The 27,570-nt window shown below is 40.0% G+C and overlaps 3 protein-coding genes across 5 annotated transcripts in view; 1 reads left to right on the top strand and 2 right to left on the bottom strand.

Annotated features, from left to right (window-relative positions):
- Positions 1-11,235: 11,235 nt before the first annotated feature.
- LOC145788450 (uncharacterized) lies at positions 11,236-13,026 on the bottom strand. The gene has a single exon (XM_082600216.1). The coding sequence runs from the start codon at positions 13,024-13,026 to the stop codon at positions 11,236-11,238; it is 1,791 nt and encodes a 596-aa protein (XP_082456342.1).
- A 633-nt stretch (positions 13,027-13,659) lies between these two features.
- LOC145788449 (uncharacterized) lies at positions 13,660-14,529 on the bottom strand. The gene has a single exon (XM_082600215.1). The coding sequence runs from the start codon at positions 14,527-14,529 to the stop codon at positions 13,660-13,662; it is 870 nt and encodes a 289-aa protein (XP_082456341.1).
- A 4,880-nt stretch (positions 14,530-19,409) lies between these two features.
- LOC145764572 (differentially expressed in FDCP 8 homolog) overlaps positions 19,410-27,570 on the top strand; it is a 55,809-nt gene continuing 47,648 nt past the window's right edge. For all 3 annotated transcript variants that reach the window (XM_082576197.1, XM_082576198.1, XM_082576196.1), the window contains exon 1: positions 19,410-19,727. In XM_082576197.1, the coding sequence (XP_082432323.1) occupies positions 19,415-19,727 (313 nt within the window). In that variant the 5' untranslated portion in view covers positions 19,410-19,414. The remainder of the gene's footprint in view (positions 19,728-27,570) is intronic.

Raw genomic sequence — 27,570 nt, 5'->3', positions numbered from 1 at the left:
GAAGATGCAAAAACAGCTAAAGCAAGCAATTAATGTTTTTAATGTGACTTTGCTTAAGAAGTCCAAATAATTTTCCCATGATGCAAGCACAACGATAGACAAGTAGGTACTACTACAATAATTGATGGACTGAATGCCGGTGGCTAATTTTCATAAACTGAATGCTTTCGAAGGCGAATGACACTCAGAGAGCAAGCATAAACATTATTTTACACTTCATCTTTTCGTGGAGGGCCTAGATAGCCTAAGCCAATCCAAGTGTGGGCATTCCACAAACTTCGCATTTTTTAATTATTACCCGTTTCGTTCTTGAATGATTGCTTTGTTTATCTGTCGTCAAATTGTGTGTTTATGTCACCACCAGTTATTTATGCAAGTGAAAACTAACAGTGATTTCAGTAGCGTGAGACGTGCTTACGCAAAACAATTAAGTTGCGGTTTATGCATTGTCTAGCATGTGTTCATTTATTACAATAATCAGTTCTACCAAATACATGTTGCTTTTTAGTGGAACATAACTTCGTATTTCATCACAAAGTCAGAAAAAAAGAAATAGTGTAGACTGTAGATAGACGGTATAGTCATTGCAAACTTTTACAGGCCTACCGTCAGTCACTTTTCATAGTTTATTTTTTCTCGTTTGGATGTTGCGAAGGGATTTCAATGTTTCTTTGGTAGCTTGCACTTTGACAAGTTATCTTCACACCAGGGCTGTGGAATTAGTGCGAAAAAATTACGTCTCCGACCAGTGCTGGATAAACCATTAGGGAAAGTAGGCACGTGCCTACAGCCCTACAGGCCAGTCAAAAATCCAGGCCACTTTAAAATCAGTAGAAATTTTGTCATGTTTTCAAAATAATTATTTTCTTAACTATTAAGTATTTATCTTAAAAGCTCTATTTTTCCAGATGAATTAAAGGTTGCAAAAATCGTAAAATTGTCCTCCAAAAACTAGTTAACGCGTTTTCAATCGCAAAAACGCGCAAAGTTGTTGTTTAGCTAGGCATATGACCTAATTTTTGCGCGGTACCATGTGTTATAGTTGCAACAACGGTTTTGTGACAATGATTTGGCAACACTGATAATTCTAATTTTTTTAGTTGGCAACCCTGATTTTCGAGCCACGTATAAAATGTGCCTACAGGCAGTGTTGTACGTTGACGCCTTCAATTTGACGGCGTCAACTTTTTGTTGACGCTGAGGCTAGCGCCGTCAGTTTATTTTTTAGTTGACGGAAGTGATAGCGCCTAAGCGTCAAGCGCTATGCGTCATTTTTTGTTTTCATGGAAAATTTCGTTTCACAATCAGAGTTTCACGATGTGTTCTGGCCAGCGCGACTCATCCGAATTACCCGCTTTCGCTTCGGTTGGAATGGCGACCTGGAATACAAGCGGAAGAAGTTGGGCTAATGGTGATCACTCATATCGTGAGCAGTATCGAGAACGAGGGATCAGAAAACGAAAGCGGAAAATCAATGTCATCGCGGAGGTTGAAGATACTTTATTTCAATAACTCTATACCCTTGAAAACAGCGATGTTTGTGCAGTGGACCTCGTTAAAAGATTTATATAATTATGCTAAGCCATCACAGCACGCTTGGAACAGTGATAGGCTCCCTTTCCGAGTAAACGTTTTCAAGACTTGTTTTTGAAATACAACACACCAATACCATTCAGCGCTGCTGTGGAAGGCATGTTTTCACTTGGAAAGGACATTATGCGTCCCAAACGAAGCAGATTGTCAGACAAACGTTTTGAAATGCTTGTGAAGCAAATAACTAATAAGCTAAGCAGCTAATTACAATACAGTCTCAAAACATAAAACCTGCTCTTTATTTATAGCGATTGTCAGCCCAAACTTGGTTGAAATGCTTTCGTTTTGTGAGATCTTGGCTAAAATAGCGCTAAAAATTAGCGCTGACGCCGTCAAGTTCTTTAAGAGCTGACGCAGTAGCCTACTTTACGCCGTAAAGTTTTTAGGCAATTCGCGCTGACAAAGATAAAATGCTGCAAAATGCTAAAACACTACATAGTGTAAATATAGCCTCAATAGCGTTGTCAGATATGGAATTCTGCCCTAATTTGAGGAAAAGTTTATAGCTATTGAAAACAAAAACTTGTATTTTGGAATTTTATTTTAGTCCTGGGCAAAGATCAAAACCCTAACCTTTCCTAACTCTAACCCTTCCTAACTTTAATCCTAACTCTGGCAACACCTGATTGTAACCGTGGCAACAAGTGGGTAAAATCAGCCATTTCGAAGATAAAAATTGCAATACTATCCGACATGACTGACATATGTGTGCAAAACTGTGCATACAGCTTTACATTAACATACAATACCATTCCTCACCTTGAAATCTGCAGAGACTAGGGGAGCAAACTTAGGATGAATGCATTGCTATTGTTCATGACATTAAGAAATACCAACTTCATATAAGAAATACCAACTTCAAAATATAAAAAAACATTTATGAAAAATTGACCTTAACACGCAAATTTAAACATTTTATTGGCCCCCTGAACGCAAAGAAATGAAAATTTTGTTGTTCTGAAAAAGGGCATACCCATGAGAGAATCAAAATACAAAACCAATATAAAAAAGCAATATTTTATGCAAAATCGACCTGAGCACGCAAATCTAAACATTTTTTCGGGCCCCCCTAAACTCAAAAATTGAAAGTTCTGTAATTTAAAAAAGGACATAGCCTAGGCTACACATAAAGGGGCCCCATTCGACATAGCCTACGGAACTAATACAAAAACAATATTTTATGCAAAATCGTTGAAATCAATCTTTTTATCGCGTGAATTTAGACATTTTGTGGAGCCCCCTTGAACTCACCGGGCCCCGGTGCAATGCACCGGTTGTCCCCCTGTTACGGACAACTTTCACCAAATCAAACGTCATATAAAAACCGTTATGGTCTACTTAACCTAGTTGGCATCTTACGTCATGGAAATTGCTAGAAAATGTCCAAATATTGCACCATCGTTCGTAACACCTGATGAAAAATTGCATCATCGACTTTCAACACCTGTTTGAATTGCGTGACAATGTCTTTCATTATTGCGTCACAGTTACTGTCTACGTGAGTTTGAGATATCGCAAATTATTCTAGTCATTCGTAAAATGGTTGCTTGAAAGTTGGAGGCATATTTAACTGTTTGCTTAGTGCTTGCTAGCTGGACGAAAATTCCGTCTTTTATCCAAGTAATCTGTTCTGTAGTGACAAGTTTTAGTGGTGTACGGCGTTGCATTCCATTTTCGACAGCCAGGTGGCTAATTTTACAGAAATACAATTTTGAATAGACGTTTCAAAGGAGTGTTTCTTTTTCGGTCATTACATACAGACAAACGGATTCGGGAATCTTATGTTACAATTTTCCCACGAAGAGATTATGGTTTACCGCTGTTGTTCCCGACAATTTTCACCAAATCAAACGTCATATAAAAACCGTTCAAGTCTACTGAATATTACGTCATGGAAATTCCTAAAGCATGTGCCAAAATTGCACCAGCGTTCATAAGAATTGTGTCAAACCTGTTTGGGCCTGTTTGGGCCTGTTTAAACAGGAAATATTACATCAGCTTTAAACACCTGTTGGAATGACTTCATAATTGTCTTTCATTATTGCGTCACAGTACTGCATACGTGAATTTGAGATATTGCTATCTATTCTGGTCATTCGTAAAATGATTGTTTGAAAGTTGGCCGCACATTTAACTGTTGGCTTAGTGCTTGCTAGCTGGACAAAGGTTCCGTCTTTTATCCAAGTAATCTGTTCTGTAGTGACAGTTTTCAGTGGTGTACGCGTTGCACCCCCTCGTTTTCGGTAGCCGTGGGCTAATTTTTACAGAAATACACTTTTTGAAAAGAAGTTCAAGTGTGTGTTTCTTCGGTCATTATATGCAGACGAAAGGATCCGGGAACTTTAAGTTACAATTTTCCCACGAAGAAATTATGGTTTACCGCTGTGACCAGCTGTGACCACCCCTCTCTTGTGGGCCCTGAATACCGGTGTAATAAAACTGTTCTTGCTTCATTCAATTACGGTATTTAACAGTTCCTATTTGGGGTTGAATGTAATTGCTTCAGGAATTTGTATTGTATAAGCTCATGAAGCTGACTCAGCTGTTATCAATCTTTTTTAAATATTGTAATTAATAGATGTTCTCATAGGAGGCTTAGCTAACTAAAAAAAGTCGAAAAACATTCATTTGGGCGACACTATGAATCAAAGCTTAGATCAAAACGCTTCAAAACTGTTTGAAAGACGTCACCAGTGACGATCGGTGAGGGAAAGCAAGGAAAGCAGTGCTTACCTGAGCGAAAACTATGCAAAGTATAATGATTGAATTCTAGGTTTAACTTCTTATTATTTTTATCATGTCTATTTTAACTTGAAAATTACTGTATTCGTGACTAGAATTACTCGTAATGCTAGTGAGTAGTCTAAATCCTCACCAAACCGCATGTCTTGCCTATAAATGCCAATTAACGCAAACGCTTCTGTCAGAAACAATCACTGAGGCTCCAAGGTAAGCAACTATCAAACTTGCTTACCCAAATTCAAAAATGTCAAAAAACGCCTTCGTTTTATCCAATCATCACTCGTTTTGCAAAACGTCACCAGCTGCTTAGCCAATCAGATGTGTTATGGTGAGACCAGGTGAGTCTTGCTTTCCCAGTGACGTCAATGCATACATTCGCTAGAGCGGCTAGACTAACTCGTCAGAATGGTGCTCGTCACGGTACACCGCACAAGCATCATAATGCCGAAATAATTGTTGCTGTTTTTTGATGTCTCCTCGCCATGTAGCCTACTGTACTTTAGCCTACTAGCTTTCATAGTCATGCCTTTGCCCTTTTTACAGCGTTGATGTAACGTTACTTCGCCAATGAACGTTCAGGTGCGGGTGCAATATTTAGTTTGTTAAGCTTCTATACGCAGGAGGCAAACTTATCCAGCTTTTTGTACAAATTGCTTGCGGTTGTAATGTTTAGACCTAAGTGTTAGTTTTTGTAGTGTAGGCCTAACTGAATATCTCAGAATGAATATTCATGACGAATTAAATATTTAGACAACTATTATTCCATGTCTAACACTGGATTTTGGTCCTGCAACGTTAAAATTAAGATTGTTCATGACTTCTAAACATTAAATGGATGTATGATCACGACAAAGGCGAAGCACAATTTGACAGATTTTTATGTTTGATTTGTTTTGAAAATGCTCTCAGAGCGCACCAAATTGGAAGTGTTTTTCAAAAATTTCTGGGGGAGGCCCCCCAGACCCCCCGCTGGAAGTGTTGCCTTCGGCAACACGCCTTCGGGCTTTGCCCGACGGTTACGCCCTTCGTGCCTAGGCCTACTACCTTGCTGCAGCATATTTACAAGTTGCTTTCCCAACGGTTTAAGCCACCGAACGTCACTGGACGTCACAGACTTCTTTCAAAAAGTTTTGCTGTACGATTGAGACGCAAAATTGGGCAAAAATGACCAAAATTCTGTAATTTGACATTAAAATATGATATTTTAACCTTAAAAAAAACCTCAGCTTGTTTTCAAAGTAGCACTATTGAACTCGCCATCCTCAAAAACTCTAATATGGAATCCAAGATTGTGTTTCTAGCTTCTCTAGAAGTCATTTTAGCCAGGACTCAAGTTAATCATTCAGACTCAAGTTACAAATCCCGAGATCGCAACATTCCAGTCCTTTACAACCCTTTTTCCTGTGACGTTTTTTTGGCCAGTTGACCTGCGGACGGGGGGTCGGTTCGACACTAGCACTTTGAGCTCGTTTGACTCAAAAACTACGCAAGATAGACCAATCAAATTTTCACATGATGCAGATAATTTATCTGACAACACAGCATCGAAACTCTTTTGCAATTTGTTTAACAGCACAACTTGAAAAATCAAATAATTTGATGGTTGGTCATATTTTTTTATTTGACTTGAGAAATCGCTTCTTAATTAACTTATAATTGAGTGTGACGGGTTAATTCCATTGTGTAGGATTTTAATCTTTTACGCGGAGACGTCGTCCACGCTTCAATGAAATCGTAATTGGTGTCCGACTTGCGTTTGCTTGTTGTTTTGCCGGAGGCATTGTAAAAATGTTTTGCTTTGTTTCAACATTTGCAGAGAATGAGACAAAATCATTGCAAAAAAAAACTATTTCAAGTTCTTTTTGAGCCACATGTTTATAGTCTACACTTTTTCAAACGTACTGTCACTACTTGATATTAGAACTAAATCAAGCATTTTTTTTTCACATTTACACTGTCGAATTTGGTTATGCTTGATCAAGAAACACTTTGTATTTCACAGCACATCTCAGGGAGCTATTTATGCGTTTTTAATATTGTTTCAACGTCTAGAGACGTTGAATCGATGTAAAAAGTGTCTGATTTGCTGTCTGGGTAGCGGTTGAATACAGAAAAGTAAGGTAATTGTGTCACATGGACGTCTAAAGACGTTGAATCGATGTATAAAGTGTCTGATTTGCTGTCTGGGTAGCGGTTGAATACAGAAATGTAAGGTAGCCTAATGGTGTCACATGGTATTTGAACAACAACCTATCCAAAGGTAGTGACGTGCTTCGATAGGAGCTCGTTCCATTTTAGGCCATCATGCACTCCAAAAACAAAGAGCGTCTAAAATTCCTGAATGATAAACTATGTCACGATGCATTACAAAAGTGATATGTTTCAATACTTACCAACAATGATCACTTTGAATGAAACAATTTTTCAAACAGTTGTAATAAAATGTAGTGGTAATAATCGTTTAGTCAAATCGTGTTGGTAGGCTATAGAAGAGGTCGTTTGCACAATGCCAAATGGAACTCCCGTTCTGCGTGACAAACTCAAAGTCGTGACATAACGATACGAAAAATGGATACATTTAGCAAGATATCAAATCTTGCAAAAAAAAACTTTTTCAGGCTGAGTGCTATTGTCGTACAAAAACAAATAATCTCTAAAGTTTTGACTTTTTCCTTGGACAAACTTGAAGGTTAATTGATATTTTAAAAATGCACTTTTGTGTCTAAATCAACGGTGGGCAAACTGCGGCTCGCGAGCCGCATGCGGCTCGTCAACATAAATTTTGTGGCTCTTGTATTGAATCGTAATCTTGCAAAAAAATTATGATTATATTTTATAAATAATATGTTATCTCGCGCTGTCAACCAAGCAGTGGCGTACCTAGGGTATGGCAGGCATGGCTCGAGCCATGGGCGCCATACCCACATTGACAGGGACGCGAAAATCGGTTGGTAAAAATTAAAATTTGTTACTTACACTTTCTTCAAAATCTAATTTGCACCCAATACAATACAAGATCAAAAAGGAGTCTCTATTTTACAGTAGCCATTGTTAAACAATAGAATTGTGACATTGCAAAAGCAACATTGTGCCTCTCCTGGCTCATTTTGCGTTCAGTCAGCAACAACTGAAAGTTTCATAAAGTCGCCAAGCAGCGATTAGTTGAAGCTTAGAAATGGCACCAGAATTTACTTATTCATTTTTATAAGAATTTATAACTTTGTAAAATCAAAACATCGTGCAACCTTGACAAATGAACACTTGGAAGAATTAATTCGCACAGCATTAACAACTTATCGTCCACATTTTCAGAGATTAGCGAGTTAAGTACAAAACTGATATGGATAAACAATCATTGTTTTTATTGCTGTTTTGTTATTTTGTGTCAACTGATTTTGCAGCTCGCCGGTATTTATGGTTTATCCGCAAGCGGCTCTTTCTTTGAACAACTTTGCCCACCCCTGGTCTAAATGATTGAAATGTTTTTTTTTCATGTTGTTAACTAGATTTGCAAGATAACGTTTTCTACATTTTTTTTCTAATTTGTTGGACATGCATTTTGTGTCGTTATTTATTACGCATTAGAAGATTACTTTCTTTTCAATTTTTGAAATAGCATTTTAGATGCAGTTTGCGGTTGATGGCGTTACTGCAAAAGCCATCTTTTGTAATTGACACACACGCAAAAACAAAAGGCGCATAAACTACTGCTGGCTGATAGACCACGTCACAATACATCATAATGACGTTTTTCCGAACCAAAGACCCAGAAAACCAACTTTGTTGTATGTTAGTTTAGTCGTCTGTAGACGTTGAACCAATGACAAAAAGTGATTTGCTGATTTCAAACAAAGTGATTGCTGTTCCCAATGCGCAAACATTTTGATAAAAAGTAATCAAGTTTTGGCCACACCTTTCTGGTCCATTTAGGCTACTATGGTCAATCAACTCACGTTGCAAATAACTTATCGAGTCGGCATTCCTGGGTAGGCTCACACTGAAGTTGTTTTGTGTAAAGTCTTGCTTGTGAAAAACTCAAGATAAAAACACATAGTTTTAAAAAAAAAATAGTTTGAACAGGTTTCATCTGATAGAAACTTTAATTGATAGCCTATCATCGCGAAGGATCAAATAGCTGCGAAAATCACTTCGAGCAATTCTTTGTGGTGATTTTCATTATGCAAACCAAGGTGAACCTCAATATACATATTTTTACGCCAAACGATAAAAATCGTTCTTTCTTTTTTTCTAATTAGTTTTATGAGACAAAGGAAACGATCCGTATAAGAAATAATTCAATTCAACATATTTCCCTTCTTTTGTCAGATATACATTTTGTGTGACAATGCTTTAGAAAAATTGCTGAGTATGGTATAGCGTTTGAGATGCAGTCAGAGAATGCAACTTTATGGTTGAAGGCGTTATTACAAAAGCCAATCTTTTGTCACGGAAATGTATTCGAAAACAAAAAGTCACAAAAGCGGCTGACTGATAGATTGCGTTACAATATGTTATAAAAACGAGGCATTGATTTCAGATTCTTTCAACCCAACAAACAACTTTGCTCCAAATGACACAAATGTCCAAATTTATGGAGAAAAAGATATAGGCCTACACCGTTTTGTGAAAATAAGCTTTTGAAGACCAACATTTGAATGAAAAGTTTGAATTTATTGAGTTTGTCCTAATAGTGTTTCTGCTGAGATATATCAAAACTTTTAAATCCTCGTAAAGAAAAGATAATTTTGTAATCTCTCAAGCAACTGCAAAATTATCATTTAGGTAAAGATTCAATGCTGATACAATATGCACAATGTTTGTCAAACCACAATAATTTAGCTGCGCGTGTTTTTCCACAAAAGCCAAGCAGTTTAGATAGTCTGTGTCAAGTTCTTTTCAGTATCCATCTATCTCTCCTTTTCATCAAACATTTTCACAACATCCATAAATATTCATGTGAATATAAGTGTACAGGTACATGCAAAAGTTTATTGGCGGACAAGAACGCACTCTTTGCTTTCGGGCTTACCACATCAGTCTGTTTGTTTTATGAGATAAACAGAGTTTTGTCAAGAATTTTCCTACTGCTTCTTGTTATAAGTTAGAAACAAAATGTATTGGCCATAGAAAACAACGTAAAATTACATTTTTTTCAGCATAGCTTATCGGATGCTCTCTGATAATTTCAAAGAAACTCAGATGTAATTAAAAGATTAATCAAAGCAACTCAAAACTCGAGTTTGCAAACAAAAGGCGGAATCATTACGGTTGAATGCTTTACAACAAAGCCAACTCATGAGATATCTGCGTCGCAGTTCCACGCACGGCGGCGCTCAGTAATCCTATTAATCCGTATAATTTGAAAACAAAAGGGCTAGCTAGTAGCTAGCTAAAATATCAGAATATGTTATGAAAATCATGTAATATCTTTAAAACTATAGACAATAGCAACGTCATTTAAAGTGGAATAAATACTTGAATAATTTTTAGGAAAAGTCAAGAAATTTCAAAGCTGTGGATCGCGTAGTTCTTTAATGATACTGCTTTGAAAAGTACCAAGTCCCCACCGACCCCCCCCCCACAGGAAATAGGGTTAAGGATAAACAGACATAACCGGTGTCTGTTTATGGTTTAAAACAGTTACCTCTCTACCCAAATTGTTTTAATAGACCTTTCCCGCAGCCAACCAATGAAGCGTGACGTTGAAAACAAACAAATTCAAGAACTGAAATCGTAGTAGTGGTTACAAGAGTAGGTGCTCACTGCCTACCTACAATCCCTCCTCGGTCTGCCTCAATCATAATTGCAATTGTTTCTTGATTTATTTATTGAGTTAGTGAGTTGGTATAAAAACCTGATTTTGTATCAACTTATAATGGCTTTAACAACGATAACTTAAATCCGAAATCCGTGGTACACATTGGCATTTCGCTAGCTTGCTATTTCGATAATGAAATGAAACTCAACACAAAGGCAAAATTGTGACCAGAAACAACGGCTCCCGGCACGCAGCAAAAAGCGACAATCAGTTGTGAAATCTCTTGGCAGCCAGGCAAGCCACGTCATGCGGGACACAGAAACAACGCAAATTCAATGTCAACAAATTTCATCACAATTTCAGTTCTAATCAAGAGGGCAATTGACCCGCCGGAACATTGCGGCCCCTAATTATGGCACATAATTAAAAACAAAAGTTGAAGTAGAAGGGTCGATTCCCGAAATGCAATGCACAGAAAGTATGTACATCAAAGTTACACAGAAACGGTGACTATCCTTTATAGCAGTGCAAGGCACTGGAATACCCTGGCCACAATGGCCTGGCGATTACTTACACGATTAACCATTAATATCTACGTTAGTTTCATGAGACACACACAGTAGCAAACAAATCAAAGGCACTACACAGTAACTAACTAGCTACTTATGATGACGCAAATCACTGAGATCGCTGGCGAATACTTACACGATTAGTATTTACATCATTTTTCATGAAACACACAATAGCAAACAAATCAAATGCATTACACAGTAACTAACTAGCTACTTATGATGACACAAATCACTGAGATCGCTGGCGAATACTTACACGATTAGTATTTACATCATTTTTCATGAGACACACAATAGCAAACAAATCAAATGCATTACACAGTAACTAACTAGCTACTTATAATGAGGCCGATCACTGAGATCGCTGTAGAGTATACGTTACTAGGACATGTTGTTGTGTTACGCATGTTGGGGCCCTGCGGATGACACAGAAATACGCAGGTTAAAAACAGATTTGCGCGGTACATATCTACAATACACTACAAATTTAAATGAAAGGCAAGGGTGGTACAGATGCCTCCACGACACCCGCTAACAACAGACCAGGGCGGGGCCGGGTCCAGAATGCAGTCAAGCACCCCCCACAGGAGCAATGCACGATATATCCCTTAAGACCAGATCCACTTTGACCTCACCCGATGCCTCATCCACCACTGAGACTGCCACCCTGACGCGCCTGACAATCGGTTTTCCATTCCTAATTTGGGGGATGATTTCATGGACTCTCCCCAGACGGTACCTCCCTCTCTTCGTTATATCTTCTGGAGAACCAACCGCCACTAATTGGCCAGGCTGTAGGTTTTCCTCCAAACTGGCCCACTTTTTTCTACCCTGCAGGGAAGGTAAATAGAAAGAGATCCATTTCTCCCAGAAACTGTGAGATAGAGCCAGGTTATACCTATAGTCTCTCCGTAACTCATCTCGGTCATGAGGATTTCCTACTGATGAAAATGGGCTCAAGAATGGGTTAAGGAGTGCGGCTGGGGTGATAACAGTAGAATCCTTAGGGTCATCACAGACAGGGACTAAAGGTCTTTCGTTGACTATTCTTGTGGCACTACCCGTAAATGTAAGAAGTTCAACAAAGTTGGGTTTCCGTGATGAGTTCCCAATAACGTGGGAAAAGGCAATTTTGAATTGCTTGACCATAGCTTCCCAGGCCCCTCCCTGGGCCGGGGCATACGGAGGAATGAACTCCCAGTTAATTCCCTTTTTTCGCAAAGAAGTTTGAATTTCAGAAGACTCCAAAATTTCTGGTAGTCTTTTAGCTGCCGCTTGAAATGTGGTCCGGTTATCTGAGTACATGTTACGTATAGATCCACGCAAGTCTACAAATCTGGTAAATGCTAAAACAAATTCACTGTAAGATAGTGACGTCACAAGTTCCACATGGATTGCTCTACTCGCAAGGCAGGTAAATAACAATCCCCATGCTTTCTTTTGGCTTCTTCCTTCCACAAACGTCATTGGACCAAAATAATCTACGCCACTGTTGAAGAAGGGTTTGTTATAAGCCGTGGTTCGTGGTAATGGTAGATCCGACATAAGCTGCCTGATAGGCTTTGCTTTCTCTAAGGCACATGGAGCGCAGTCATGCAAATAATGTTTCACCGAGGAATTACCATTTGCAATCCAAAAACGTTGACGAGTAGATAACAGTGTCTGTTGCACACCACAGTGATAGCTATCACAATGAGCGTCAAGGACAACTAGCCGTGTCAATGCGTGCCTCGAAGGCAAAATAAGAGGATGCTTCGCATCGACAGTTATTTCGGGAGACTTACTCAAACGACCTTCAATACGAAGTCTCCCCCGTGTGTCCACACAAGGACGATACTTTTTTAGAGAGCGCAACTCCTTCAGGCACTGTTTATCAGCGCCAGCTTCGCTCGAAGCAAGACGTTTTGTTACCACATCGATCGACTCTGGCAGACCGTCACAACTTAACAAATCTCTATACACTACTTTCTGTACGTAGGAAACAACCCTATTTAAAGCGTCCTCTAGATAAGATGCATTTAATTTTGGTTTTACATACCCATGTTTCTTGCATTTGGATACAATGAACTCCGTGAAAGCTACAAGATAGGCGACTCTCTTTATCAACACGTACAAAGCAGGTGCGGTTTCGATCATCTTGCTAATGGAGCCAGTTGCATTTTGTCTTACCGTCATCTCCGGCGACAGTTCCATTTTACGAATAGCAGCATCTGCTCCATTCACCGTTGGGACCTCGCCTTCATGCATGAGAAAAGATGGACCGCTCAACCACATCTCTCTGGAACCTGTTTTGGTGATGGCGTTCGGTCTGGTTCCAACGTCTGACGAGTTGAGATGTGTCGGACAGTAGGCTAATGCCATTCACTCACCTCTGACAAGAGTAAAATACGATTTAACCTACGAGTAACAAACTTGCATAATCGTAAATCAGGGTTTCTGATCCACTGAAGGACAGTATTCGAGTCACACCAGAAATGTTTTCTAAGATCAGCCAGGTGTAGTGCATTAGCTGCCTGGTTTAACAGCTCCGTAGTATTAAGCGAGGCTACAAGCTCCTTTCTGGCAATCGGCCATGCACTTTGATGCTTGAGGACAACCCTACTTTTGCCAAAAACGAAGGATACACAAGGAACTCCGTTACACAGCCTACGTATATACACAACGGAGGAAAAGGAGTGATTGGAGGCATCACTGAATCCATGTAACTGATATACGATATCAACGTCTGCACAACACTGCTCGGTGTTTACAAAATACCATCTAGGTATGGAAAATTCTTTTAGCAAATCTAATGAATGAAGCCACGACTTCCATTCTTTTATGTAGCTTTGTGGCACTTCGGTGTCCCAATCAAGACCTTCAATAGCTAAACGCTGCAGAATTAGCCTAGCTTTTAGGAAGAATGGAGCGCCGAACCCTAGTGGATCAAAATTTTGGCCAAGTTGGCTTAACATTGAGCGACGTGTGTACTTCTCTAAAGGCCGGAGAGAGCACTCAATGAAGAATGAATCTGATTCGGTTTGCCACACACAACCTAGAGTTTTTGTTACTGGTAAGTCTGTCGTCTTTTTTGAGGTCGACATCGCGAAAAGAAGAAGCCAGCATCTCCTTTTTGAAGTTCGACAAAACATCCAACGCCCCTTTGTTGGCACTCCATTTCACCAAACTAAAGCCTCGGCTATTGAACAAGTCAATGGCTTCTTTAGCAATCTCACTGACCTCATCAAGGCTATTTCCAGAGAATATCATATCGTCCATATACATATTTTTTCGAATGGTACTCAGGGTCAGGTCACTGGCTCCAGTGGGGCTTTGTTCAATCATTTTTTGAATGGCTAAGCAGGCGACGTATGGACTGCTTTTAATTCCCCAAGGGTGTACACAAAATCTAAACGGAGTTACTTTGCCCTTTTCGATATCATTATTCTCAAACCATAGCAAACGGAACAAGTCTCGTTGTTCCATTGGTAATTGAATCTGGAAGAAGCAGTTGGTTAGGTCTGCCATTAGGCCAAACTTTCCCAATCTAAAGCGAGCCAGAACTTGTGCTAAAGGGTTTGATATGTCTGGGCCCGACAAAATCACATCATTAACACACCTACCCAACTCAGATTTGCCGTCATATACCACTCGCTTTTTTGCTTGAGATGTCACAAAATATGGTAAGTACCACACACATGCCGATAAGTCGTCGTCTTTTACCGGCTCAATGTACTCACTGGACTGCATTTCAGTCATCGTGTCTACTAAGAATATTCGAACATCAGATTGCTTTAAAGCGTTTCGTCGTAAGCTCAGAACACGGTCAAGAGCCAAAGAGTAGTTATCCGGTAATTCAAAGTCGGTTTTTAACAGTACGGGCATTTCAAATCTTTCATCTTCAACTTTCATTTGCGTCTCAACAATTTTTTTGTGCTATGACATCATTGCGGGACAGTTCTATCGTTTCATCTGTTAGGGTTACCACCTCCTTCACAGTACACTCCAGCGCCTACCTGGAGGACAGCAGCGACTGAAATCAAGACGCCCATTTGTGCCCGCCGCACGACAGCTTCTGAACAACGTTAAAGATCTTGGAATAAGTGCGGCACACTGGACGAACTACACATGGAACATGGAGTGGCAAAACGGCACCTCCCGACTCCGTGATTTCCTGCCCGACGTCGATCCCCGCCCCCCGGGAGTGTCCCTCGCGGGACTTGCGTGGGTCCGGCTTGACCGCCTGCGAACCGGCGTCGGTCGCTTTCGTTCAGACATGTGCAGATGGGGCCTGGCTCCCTCACCGGGATGCGAGTGTGGCGCCACAGACCGAACAGTAGATCATGTCGTCCATGACTGCCCAATCCATCAACCACCACATGGAACGCTTGGACTGAAGGCCCTGGATGACGAAACTGTCGAGTGGTGGATGATATAATGCCCAAACATATAGTCCGGAAGAACAGCTCATACGACGAAGAATCTGTTAGGGTTAAATCCTTTATTACATGTTTTAAACGACTGATTTCAATCTCCTGCGCATCAAAACTGTCAAGACTAAGTGACTCCTCAGCGACGTCACCATTAATGGCAACACGACGTACGGTACTGTAGAATCACCAGCGACCATAAAACCTCGACCTCCACTAGCCAGCCAGCCCAGTGGGGTTAGAATAGCATGGGGCTCTTCCCGAGTCATGCCAACACGTTCTTCTAATACTCGCATCAAGTAAGCATGGTCATTCCCGGTTAGAATATCGACCGACGTTTTGTTAGGTAACGAAATCAATTCCACATCATCATACAGTTCGTCAGTAACTAAGGATTGGATATTAAATTTAACAAGATCAGAGTGTATTTCTTGTTTGCCTGCTAGAGTGTCCATGCGGAAAGAGACATTATCCGCGGCTTTTAGATACAATTCTTTAACCAATCGGCTTGAAACAAATGTGAGCTGAGAGCCTGGGTCGTGTTGACAGTAAACCAGAGTGGTCTCTCCATTAGATGGGTTTATGACCCGCACAGCCGTGACACGATTAAACATTGCCCTCTTATGAGCGATGCTTACACTACGATTAGTGACGGCAGGTGCCGTTCTAAAACCATTGCCATTGCCCGATGTTCCTTGAGGGTTCACATAGGCGTCGTGCAGTAGATAATAGTGCTTAAATCGGAAATGTTCGCCGCAGCGCCTACAATTACATGATTGGGTGCAGTTTTTTGCTTTGTGTCTTAGACGTAGGCAGTTTAGACAACGACCAGTCGTGGCGATGACATCCCGCCGTCGCGACGGCGTCAAGTTTAGGAACTCGGGACAATTGGGTAGTCTGTGACGCTCTTGCTTATTCCTACTCTCACAATAGATACAAAGTATGTCCTTCCTCGTACTCTCAAAAGAGAGGCTACCAAACGTTTCTTCTCGGCTCCCAGAACTAGAGCCAGACCCGCGACTGCTACCTTGGGTGACATTTCTGACAGGCTGTGCTGAGGTTTGGCGAATACGCATAATGTGATTATCACTCGCCGACCGTTTTGTATCTTTTCTAGCAACGACTTCCTCCATAAAGCGTATGGCGAAGTCCGTAGAGCGACACGTCTCTTCGCAATTTATGAAATTCATTAGACTTTGGAAGCTTGGTTCCTCGGTGCTACCATAGTGCTCTTTCAGATAGTACAAAAAGTCTTTCTTCGCATATCCCGGTAATCGACCTGCCAAGTCTAGTACAAAACGTCCTTCTAGCTGATGACGCTGGTTATACGCCCTAGAGAAAAGGGTACACTGAGCCAGCTCGTCTTTGAATTCCTTTATTGAGGATGATGACATCCCAGATAATTTATTGCCATGCCGTATCCGCCGAATCTCCGGCTCCGCGAGAAATCCGCCTCTAATGGCAAAGCGTTGCGACAAGCGATCCAGCGACATATCGATCCTTTCCTTTTCGCTCCAACCAGAAGTATCCGATGCTAAGTTTGAAATGGTTTGCGCGGCGCTACGTACGTAGGCTGCCTGTAGCAAAGTCAGCCGATTTCCCTCAAATGGGCAACTCTCCATTAGTGATTCGATACGGTTTTTAAAAGATATAAATGGCATGTTGTTGCCGTCATAGTTAATCAATGCGGCCCTGTCATAGAAAGTGCGACAATTATGATATTTGTAGAACCAGTTTTGTTGATCCTCAGCACCTCTGTTTGCATTAAGCCCTGGCGGGGATGTCATAACATGTCTAGTTTCACGGCCATCATCTTTAACTAGTGGTAAATTACATCTCTGACTTTTAAGATCTTTCCTTACAGTTAAGGGGCATGTTTGTGACGGTTTCACAACCTTATCTCTATAAAAATCATGTTGATAATCATAATCAGGTACTCTTTCAGTGGCCCCATGGGTCCCCCCGGCCCCGGGCGGTTTTGCCAAAAAATCATCTTTAGTCCACGTTCTATACTTGTTTGTGAGGGCGTTCCCTGGAAAGAGCTTTCTTAGGGGAGTTTCTCTATGTGGCGGTTCCATTAAATTATCCTGTTTAGCCTTGCTCTGTTTAGGTTTGGCATCTATGCTAGCGGCCCCATGAGTGTCTCAGTGTCATGGGATCTCCCAGGCGGATTGGCAATGTCAGCGTCCCACCTCTGGACCTTTTCTATCGCTGTAGGGATGTAGTCGGTGACTCCGAGACTACTGGCCGTAGGCCGTCTTTGCCCGCGCTCCGACCCTCGGTCCGATCCACATTGTGAAAACAAGTCAAGCTTACTTTGCCTTGCTCTCAGTTCGGCTGCCTTGATCTGCATTTCGATTTCGGCTCTGGCTTCCTCTGCTTTGGCTTTGTTCACCCGCATCTGTTTTTCCCACCGCAACTTCTCCATTTCGAGCCGGATTTCAATCTCTTCTTCTTTTGATTGGCGCGAGCGACTACTCGAGGCACTTGTGGTTGATTTTCCTTTTATTGTATATACCTAATTTTGTATCTACCCTGGAGATTTGCTTCTGTTTTATATTCAGTCTCAATTCCTCAATCTCTGACCTGACCTGTTCTGTAGCTTCAGATATCATAGTGCTATCCTTTTGTTTATTCGCAAGTTCCAACAGTTCTCCAAAGTTGCCCTCTAACTCCGCCATATGAACCAAGGCCCGCTCTAGTGACGCTTCATCCTGTACCATTGGGAGACCTCTCCTTAATTCTACAACCCCCTGCAGCACCTCACTTTTTTATGTCTGACGTCCCTGAGCACAGTCTTTGCAGTGAAATCAGCATGGGTAAGGCTGCCATGAACCCTCTGAGGATACACCTGCCCAACGCCTGGGTCTGCTACTATTCGGTGAGTCCGATTTGGTGAGTCCGATTTGGTGAGTCTGATTCGGTGAGTTCCTAACCTTTAATCCCTAACTTTAACCCCAAACCCCTAACCCTAAAACGGCAATGATAATTAGGCTACGGTACCCGATAATTTAAAAAAAAAATTGAAAAAATCCCCCGTTAAGGGATCGGACTCACCGAATCGGACTCACCGAATCAGACTCACCGAAACGGGCCATTCCGCCAACGCCTAGATGTTCCGCCGCACCACCCCCAGACGCAGCGCCCACTGTCAACAGGAAACGCACGAGACACCGGATGGCCACCGTCACCTTCCATTTATCAATTTTAAGAAATTACACTACTGTATACTATAGCCTACACACAGTAATAACGACACACGTAACGAAATGGACAGCGTAACCAACATTAATTAGGGACTTACCGCTCGCTGGTTACGGTGACGTAAGCCTCTTGACAAACAATACAGTATTTTAAAATCAGGTTTTTATTTTTGGTTACAAGAGTAGGTGCTCACTGCCTACCTACTAGGGTCTGCTACTATTCGGTGAGTCCGATTCGGTGAGTTTGATTCGGTGAGTTCCCAACCTCTAACTCCTAATCCTAACCCCGAACCCTAAAACGGCAATGATAATTAGGCTACGGTACCTGATAATTAAAAAAAAAATTAAAAAAATCCCCCGTTAAGGGATTGGACTCACCGAATCGGACTCACCGAAACGGGCCATTCCGACCTACAATCCCTCCTCGGTCTGCCTCAATCATAATTGCAATTGTTTCTTGATTTATTTATTGAGTTAGTGAGTTGGGATAAAAACCTGATTTTGTATCAACTTATAATGGCTTTAACAACGATAACTTAAATCCGTAGTACACATTGGCATTTCGCTAGCTTGCTATTTCGATAATGAAATGAAACTCAACACAAAGGCAAAATTGTGACCAGAAACAACGGCTCCCGGCACGCAGCAAAAAGCGACAATCAGTTGTGAAATCTCTTGGCAGCCAGGCAAGCCACGTCACGCGGACACAGAAACAACGCAAATTCAATGTCAACAAATTTCATCACAATTTCAGTTCTAATCAAGAGGGCAATTGACCCGCCGGAACAAGTAGTGAAGCACAGTTTTTGAACGTTTTGATCGAACCATCGCTCATTTTAGTCGTACATTTTGTAACTTACTAAAAGTACTTTTTGAGTGAGTATTACAATTAAGTTATTTATTTTCAGAAAAAATTTGAATTTACTGCAGGGCCTTAGCCCATTGGCCTAATTACCGCCGGCACAGCGCTATAGCCTACTGCACGATGATGCAAGTGTGGCTCTTTGCAATTTACTAAGTAAAAAGCGAGTCTCTTGACCTCTGACTGGTTGGCCAGTGGCCACCCCTGTACTAATTTAAAGAATGTTGAGTTTTTGTGCGATAGTGTTACAGGTGTTTGTTGTAAGTTTTCTTTAGATGTCCTTTGTCCAATGTTACTTTGCTTATTTAAGGTTCTTATGTTATATTTTTAAATGCTGTTTAAAAGTCATGGAGACTAAGTCAACTTCAACAGTCATGAAAAGAAAGATTATATCATCTTCAAAACTAAAGCCCATTAAACTGAATGAATCACAAGCTACGGACAAACCCTTTTCGTCTCATCATAATCATGCATTGATGAAAAGTGATATTGCCTCAGTGAGTTTATCTCACCAATCAAGTAAATCTTTTGCAAGCATTAAAAAAAGTGACAGTTTCTTGCGAAGTGGTTTGTTCATAGAAGATACAGGTAAGAAATATATATTTTTCTGAACATCATATTTATATGGGTTTGTTGGATATGATTTATGAAGTATCATATGTACTGTATTGTATTTGAAGTAAATATATTTGCTAGTTTATCTCTGGTTTGAGTTTTTATACAGATGACAGTGGCTTGTTACATAGTTTTTCTTATCGAAATGTAGGCTAATAGCCTATTGCAGTGGTTCCCAACCTGGGGTTTGCAAACCCCTTGGGGGTCCGTGATTACTTTGATAAATTTTGGAAAAAAAAATTTGTTCTATATGCACGGATGGAGCACCAGCTATGCTCAGGAACAAATCCGGATTTGCTGCTTTAGTAAAAAATGAAGCTCCTCGCGTGGTTGTTACCCATTGCTTCTTGCACAGGTGGGTCTGCTACTATTCGGTGAGTTCCTAACCCCTAACCCTAAAACGGCAATGATAATTAGGCTACTAATTTAAAAAAAAAAAATTGAAAAAATCACCAAATAGGGATCGGACTCACCGAAACGGGCCATTCCGTGCACAGGTAGGCTACGTCTTAGCAGCAAAAACTTTAGGCTACTAGCAAGTCTCAAAGAAATTCTGACTAATTGCGAGAAAGTCGTTAATTTTATCAAAAGGAGAGCTGTAAACCACTGTACTTTTAAAGCGCTCTGTCAAGAAGTAGGGTCAGATTACGGAGTACATTTGTATCATTCTGAGGTACTGTACGTTGGTTATCTAGAGAAGTTTTAAAACGACTGCAGCAGCTAAAAAATGAAGTAGCAACTCTTTTGAAAGCAAAAGGAAGTCCCCTCTCAAAATTGTTCGAGAGTAAAAGTTTTCTATACGGCATGGCCTACTTAGCCAATATTTTCGGTCATATTAACAATGTTAATCGTGGCATGCAAGGCCAGGTGTGACAATAATTGATGCAGCTGAAAAACTGAAAGCGTTTTTAGCCAAGTTGCTGGTTTGGAAACGCTGATTGGAAGCAGGTAATTACGCTAACTTTCCACTGTTAGAAGATCTTATCTTGATGGATGAAACTCAAAGAGAATGGACTCTTTTTTTGTCTATGAGAGAAAATTTTTGCGCACACTTGAAACCCTGCAAATCTTATTTCAACATTATTTTAATTTAGAACACCTACCGAACGAAGTTGAAACGTAGATTCGAAATCCTTTTCTTTTTGACTTGAACAACATTAGCGATGACGACCTCAGTAAAGATGACCTCATTGATTTGAAATCAAAACAGTTATTACGCGTTGAATTTCATTCAAAAACTGTGGAAGAGTTTGGTGCTCACAACTGCAAACCTACCCATTTTTGGCAACGCAAGCGATTATTGTTTTGTTACTATTCATAACCACTTAACCTTTGCGAGGCAGGATTCTCAGCTCTTGTTACTATAAAAACAACATCGAAATCGCCTGGACAGTGGACTTTGAAGATGACATGCGTGTTACATTGTCAAAAACTCAACCGCAGTTCAGTCGTTTAGTTCAGGAAAGGCAACAACAACCATCTCATTAAATTTGCTTACGTTGAAAAAGTTTCGGCTTGGCACTTTGGGTCACTTTAATATTCAAATACTTCTGACATTTCTTGAACAATCCATTCATTTTCTTATTTGAGCAACTGTTTAACCTGATATTTGCTGCAGAAGTCACAGCGGCAATGCAATATGACACCGTACAGTAGTTGAGTAGCATAATTATTACAAATAGTCAATAGTAGGCCTACTGTGATTGAACTGACTCGTGTGAAAATAAATTTCTTTGTAATAGTCAATAGCCTAGTATGTTAATTGAGTTTCAGGCAAAATTTAGGTAGGGGTCCGCAGAATTTATAATTTGTCTAAAGGGGTCCGTGACAACAAAAAGGTTGGGATACACTGGCCTAATGTCATTAGGCATCTTTGGCCATTTTGCCTTGTTCTTGCCTGCAATGACACTTCTTCAAAGGTTCTTTAGGTTGTTACTATAGGCGAATTCTACTATACCAAAATCGTGTATACTATATTTACCCCAGGCCAAAATTGACTGTAATAACTGAAATCTGCAAGATCATGAACTAAATACATTACTCTGGGTCTGTTAGCGCCTGTCTGACTGGGTGGTGATGCTGTGATCTAGGCTTGGCATCCTTCAGCTTGAAGATAGAGAAAGTTGTGTTGGTATGGACGCATGCAATGCATAGAGGAAGTGGCCGAACAAATTCCAGTTCGGTGATTCTATGTATGTAAATAAGCATTGACTCGACAGTTCGACACATCCTGGAAGATCTGCGATTAAAAGATCTTGTTATCAGGGTTCCCACGCAGTCGGGAAAGTAGGGAAAAAGTAGGGAATTTGAAAACCCGTTTTCCAGACCGGGAAAAGGTCGGGAATTTTTGTGAAACCTCCCTCGTGGTATTGAAAAAGTATGGAAAACCTTGATGACTAAATTGTAGATAAAAAATCCGATATATTGGTATCGGTGATATCGGCCATTGTTTGAGTATCGGTATCGGCAAAATTTGGCCGATACTAAACATGTAAAAAAGGCGCTTGCTGCGGATTTTCTACAGAAGCTAAGATATAGATTTTTTAAAGTAGTAACTAACGTCAGATTGATGTAGAAAAATAACAACCTGTTAAATTTTTGATACCTCACACTCCCATGACTTCTTCCGCGCGTATTTTGGCATTGGTTGCTTGCAGTGATTCTTTCACTCAAACAAAACGTTTTGTTTCAGCAGGTTGCGTTGTTCGATTCTTAAGTTGTAAAGGAGACTCAATTTCTCCAATATTTATCATTTGTGTTTTTTTTTTACTCTCAGCAGAGTATAAAACTTGTAAAAGTTTTTCATCCATACAACGTCATGATTGAAATATCTCAAATCGGCGTAATGACGTGACATCATCTAAACATTTTATCGAATAAGGAATTAACAAATTCGATTGTCACAAGTGGTTTGGTTGTGGTAAACAAATACGTTTTGACTTTGAAGTTCAGTGAAACAAAATATCCATTAATCGATATGTAATATATGTACTGTAGTCAAATTCCATATCAAGAATAAGTCCATATTTTTTCAGGTTTATGTAAGCTCCATAGATCAGTAGGCACAACAAAACCTTTTACTGATTGGTTCAGTAAGGATTCGTGGTCCCGTTGCTCTCATATTTAGTGATAAGGTTGGAAGACATTACGTCGTGTATTTTCTATACAAATTGAAGTTTAAAATTTATTCTTTTGTTCATAGTCGTAATCCACCTTCAAAGCGGTATTACAAAGAACAATTTTTGATAACGGGGGCATCAAGAATAAGTCGACATGACTTTTAACGTTTACATCAGCTCCGGAGATCAGTAAAATATAAGGTTGTCATCTTAGGTGCAACAAGACCATTGATTGATTGGTTTAGTGAGGATTCGTAGTCCCCTTGCTTTCATTTTGAGTGATCATACTGATTTTCAATTTATTCCTACAAGACATTACGACTACGTAATGAAAAAATATATGATAACTAAGGATGGAAGACATTACGTCATGTCTTTTCAATTCAAAATGAAGTTTAAAAGTTATTCCTTTGTTTATACTCGTAATCCTCCTTCAAAGCGGTATTACAAAGAACAATGTTGTGGAGCAACATGCAGCTTTTCAATAAAGTTCGGGAACTGTTTTTTTCTTGTTCATCTGCGCTTTAAATACCGGTCATTCTCCGTTGTTCATCCACCAAGCAGTTTAGGTTGACTGTGGTTAGCCTACTTGCAACAGGAGTTATACTGTACAGACAGTGGTGTAGCGTAACCATGGCGTGACTTATTTAATTGTGGGGCACTCCAGAAGCAGAAATATTTAACTTGACATGAAAATTTAGCCTCGGGCGATTTTTGTTCTGTAGCCTAACATTCAAAATTTTACTTATTTCCGTATATACTCGAGTGCAGTTCGAGATTTTTGCAAGTGGTTTTCACCTCAAAAAGCCAGGTTCGACTTATACACGCGTCAAGCTGTTTCCAGCTCGGCAGCCTTCAAAGTTAACGCATTTTTGCTGCGGCAAAATTATTGCCGACCAGACACTGAGTGTGAAACAGCGTCGGCTGAAGTAAAAGTTTTGAATACGTTTATTTGCCGTGATTCAAACTTCAGTTTCAAATTTAATGATTTCTTGTTAATTCTAAACTTTATACACTTGTTGAGCAATACGCAAAGCTCACGAGACAAAAGAGCTGATTTGAGCAATCGATTTTTTTTATTTTTGCGTGTATATTATAATTGTTCTTATTACATAACATTCCATGATCGTTGAAGTCGATTAGCGGCCGCATAAAACAATGATGTCAGGTTGGCTACGTGATAATAGCGGTAAGAGACATCGTTAATGCAGGCAATATCTGCGACCAAGACCACAATACCTCAGTCTTCAATCACGGTGGCCTTTCATTACTAAAACCTACTATTATGACACAACAACAAAGACAATATCATTCATAAATCCTATTTATTGTACAATGTCTCTGTGATTCACTGTTCAGAATCACAAAGACAGTGTTCTTTTCACTTACTTCATTTCGTCAGTAGTGTGACTTTTAATTGTTTTGGTTTGGCTTATGGCAGGTTGCCATGTCCTATGGAATGAGGCTTTGAATTGCAATTTTAGTATAAATGTGACAGTTTATTCAAACTGATTTCAGTTCGGGTCTTTTGAAAAAAAAGATTTTTTTCTTCAAACAGGAATCTTCTACTGTACGGTACATTATTATTATTTTTCATACTGATTCGAATGTAATAGAGTCTGGACATAGGCGTCGAAATAGGGTGGGCAGGGTGGGCGGCGCCCACCCGGCCGTGTAACGAGGGTGGGCAAAATATGTTTCGCCCACCCTGTTTTCATGACACTTATGAAGTGTTCGTTACAATTATTTCCGCTTTTGTTAAACGCTGAATTATCCAACCAACTACCGCGCAACTTCTTGTTTTACGCTATGTCTCTCGCTAGGTATCCGACAGAATAAAGCAATTCCGCAACAACACTGCGTTGAAAAAAGGCGTTAGGCCTACTCACTGCATTGTTGTTGCTACGGCAACTGCCACACGCTGGCAATTCCTGGTGAGAGAAAGCCACGTTTGATCTTTTCTTCGAATGGTCTCACTTTCATTACGTCACAATCAAACTTCAGTTCTGGGTCAGCGTAAGGGAATATAAATATGACATCATAATGAACATGACAATAAAATAACCGATACAAACTAAAGACGTACTAAAACAATCGCTTTTTACAAATCTTTCCTCACAAACTTGTTGCTGAGTATAAATTGTGGCACTGCGCAATGTTGTTATTTCATTATTGAAAAGTTAAACATGAAGCAAAGTCGAACATCTATTCGCGGATTCTTAAAACCAGCTAGTGTTCGGCGATATTGAAAAAAACAAAACGATACGATATTTAAAAAAAATACTCAATATTTCGATACTTTTCGATATTTTTGTTCTAATTAAGAAAAGAGTTTCTCAGTCTTCGAAATTAGTGCCGGCAATTGCCGAGGTGATTGCCGACGCAGATGAATGAATGGCGCATTGGCGTCGGCAATAAAAATGCCAAGGCCACACGAGCGCTTGTAAGGTTAGCGTTAGACATTCCTCCCAGTCGTTATGCCACAGCCATAGATTTGATCCTTAGTCAACACCCTGATGGAGCTCTGCGAAAAAGAAAGAGACGTGTGAATCGGTATCAAAGCACGAAAGCAGCAAAACGTGGACGCTTCATTGCGAACGGCGAAGACAGTTTAGATGAGCCAAGCGATGAGCCTCTTGATGTGTCCGATTTCAGTGATGACACGACAACCTCATCCTCCGATACAGCATCTGATGATTCCGATTCTGACAGCTAGTTCTTTATCAAACATACGTTGTGTTGCTCGCAGTATCCCAATTGTGCCGAAATTAGTTAGTGAATAGTATACGTAAATCGAGGCAATCTTCTCGCAGGGAGCTATTAATTTGTTGCCGGTACTTGATTGAGCAATTAACGTTATTTTATGATAATTCAACGTCGCTAAATATCGAATTAATGTAAAACAAACCTAAATTTCTTATTGAGCATTGTTGTTACGCAATATAACCCGCCGGGAAAATTAAATCGATTTGTGCTGACTCGAACGTTGAATCAACCCAAAATTAACTTTTCTCCCCGCGTGAGTTATTTAACGTGAATTACCATAACAGCGTGCGTATCGCGTTGCTCGCTTTATCGCTACTTTTGGTATTATTAGAAAAGATGTACTATCCAGAATACAAACCAACATGGAAATTCTACAAACAATTAAATCAAAAAAATTGAAATATTTCGGCCACATAATCCGCAATAATTCTATTCAAAGACAACCACTAGAAAGAAAAATGAACGGCAAACGAAATAGGGGCAGACCACCAAGAATTTGGACTAACGATATTGAAGACTGGTCAGGATTTAATTACAAAACTGCAGTAGAAAAATCTCACAACAGAGAAACTTGGCGTCTCATTGCCTCCTACCCTCGACGAGAGGAAGGAACTTAATGATGATGAATTGATGATGGTATTATTACATCAGAACAAATCAAACAGTGCGGTCGTGATAGACTACTCTAGTATATTTTTCGCTTCTCGTTTTACATGTTTTGGTAGGGGTTTACAGTTACGAGTTAGGGCTGTAATAGTTAAAATATTGAACAAAATTGAAATCAATAGGCTATCGATATTGAAAAGATATCGTATCGAAAATTCGATATATCGCCCAACACTAAAACCAGCTTCCAAAAGGCGTCGAGATGATAACGCTGAAGAAGCCACGTCCAGCACGAATGAACGTAGAGATGACCAGGGCTGGAAAAAATGCTTGGCTTCCCGGGAATCTGTTTTTTTGTGAAAAAATTTCCCGTGGTTTACAATCACGATAATGACGTCATAATTACACAATTTACACGTTTTCTGGCGAAAAACCTCACGCAAAAATATATTATAGACGGCCATCTGTAGCTTCATAGTTCCAATAAACAATCTTGGTATCGTATTTTATTCGTAAGCAGGCATGGCGCACTGTTTGTGCCTGATATGCCCACGTTGATCGGAATAAATTGGAACAACAATAGGTAAAGTGAATGTCTTCTGAAACACCGAGACCTAACCCTGGCACTTTAATCTTTTTAAACATGAGGCTGGTTGAACTTTATTTTAATAATTCTCAAACAACAATAGGTATAATAAATTAGACGCCGCATACTTACAAATTAGACTCACTGACCACCATGTGAATGTCATGAAACAATACGCCATCACGAGCCGCTTGTTACGTACTTGAGAAGTAGACAATAACAACACTTCATGCTCGAACAGGTTGATAGTTTGTATACTATGTGCAATGTGGATGAATAGCATAACCAATTAGGAAAAATGATATAGGCATTAGGCATATAGCACAAAAAACGGCCAAGCGGATGAACAAATCAATGCACAACAAGTTTCGCTGACAAACACAAGACATAGCGAAAATTACTACTATAACTTACAAAATAACCAGTCCGCTACAAGGAGAATAACAAAACGCCATTAACTTGACAACAAAATCAAAATTACGACGCTAAAACAGCTGTTTTTTTAAATCAAAGAAACCACAAGCAAGTTTCGTCCATGCGAAATTAGTACAAATAATACAATACACTACTGGGACATAAAAGATAGTGACGATTTCTCGTTGTTTAGTCTATCTACCACAGCAGACACTTTGTACATTTTCGAGCGAACGTCACTGGTAATAAAATGCCATGGTTTTCCTTTGAAATGTAGATCAAGAGCCTGTTTCACGATGCTATTACACTTGCTTATGTTTGGCCC

The sequence above is a fragment of the Aplidium turbinatum genome, chromosome 2, assembly GCF_918807975.1.
Source record: "Aplidium turbinatum chromosome 2, kaAplTurb1.1, whole genome shotgun sequence".
In the NCBI taxonomy this organism is placed as follows: Eukaryota; Metazoa; Chordata; class Ascidiacea; order Aplousobranchia; family Polyclinidae; genus Aplidium; species Aplidium turbinatum.
Note: the sequence above shows the minus strand (reverse complement) of the source record. Positions and strands in the feature narration are given on the sequence as shown.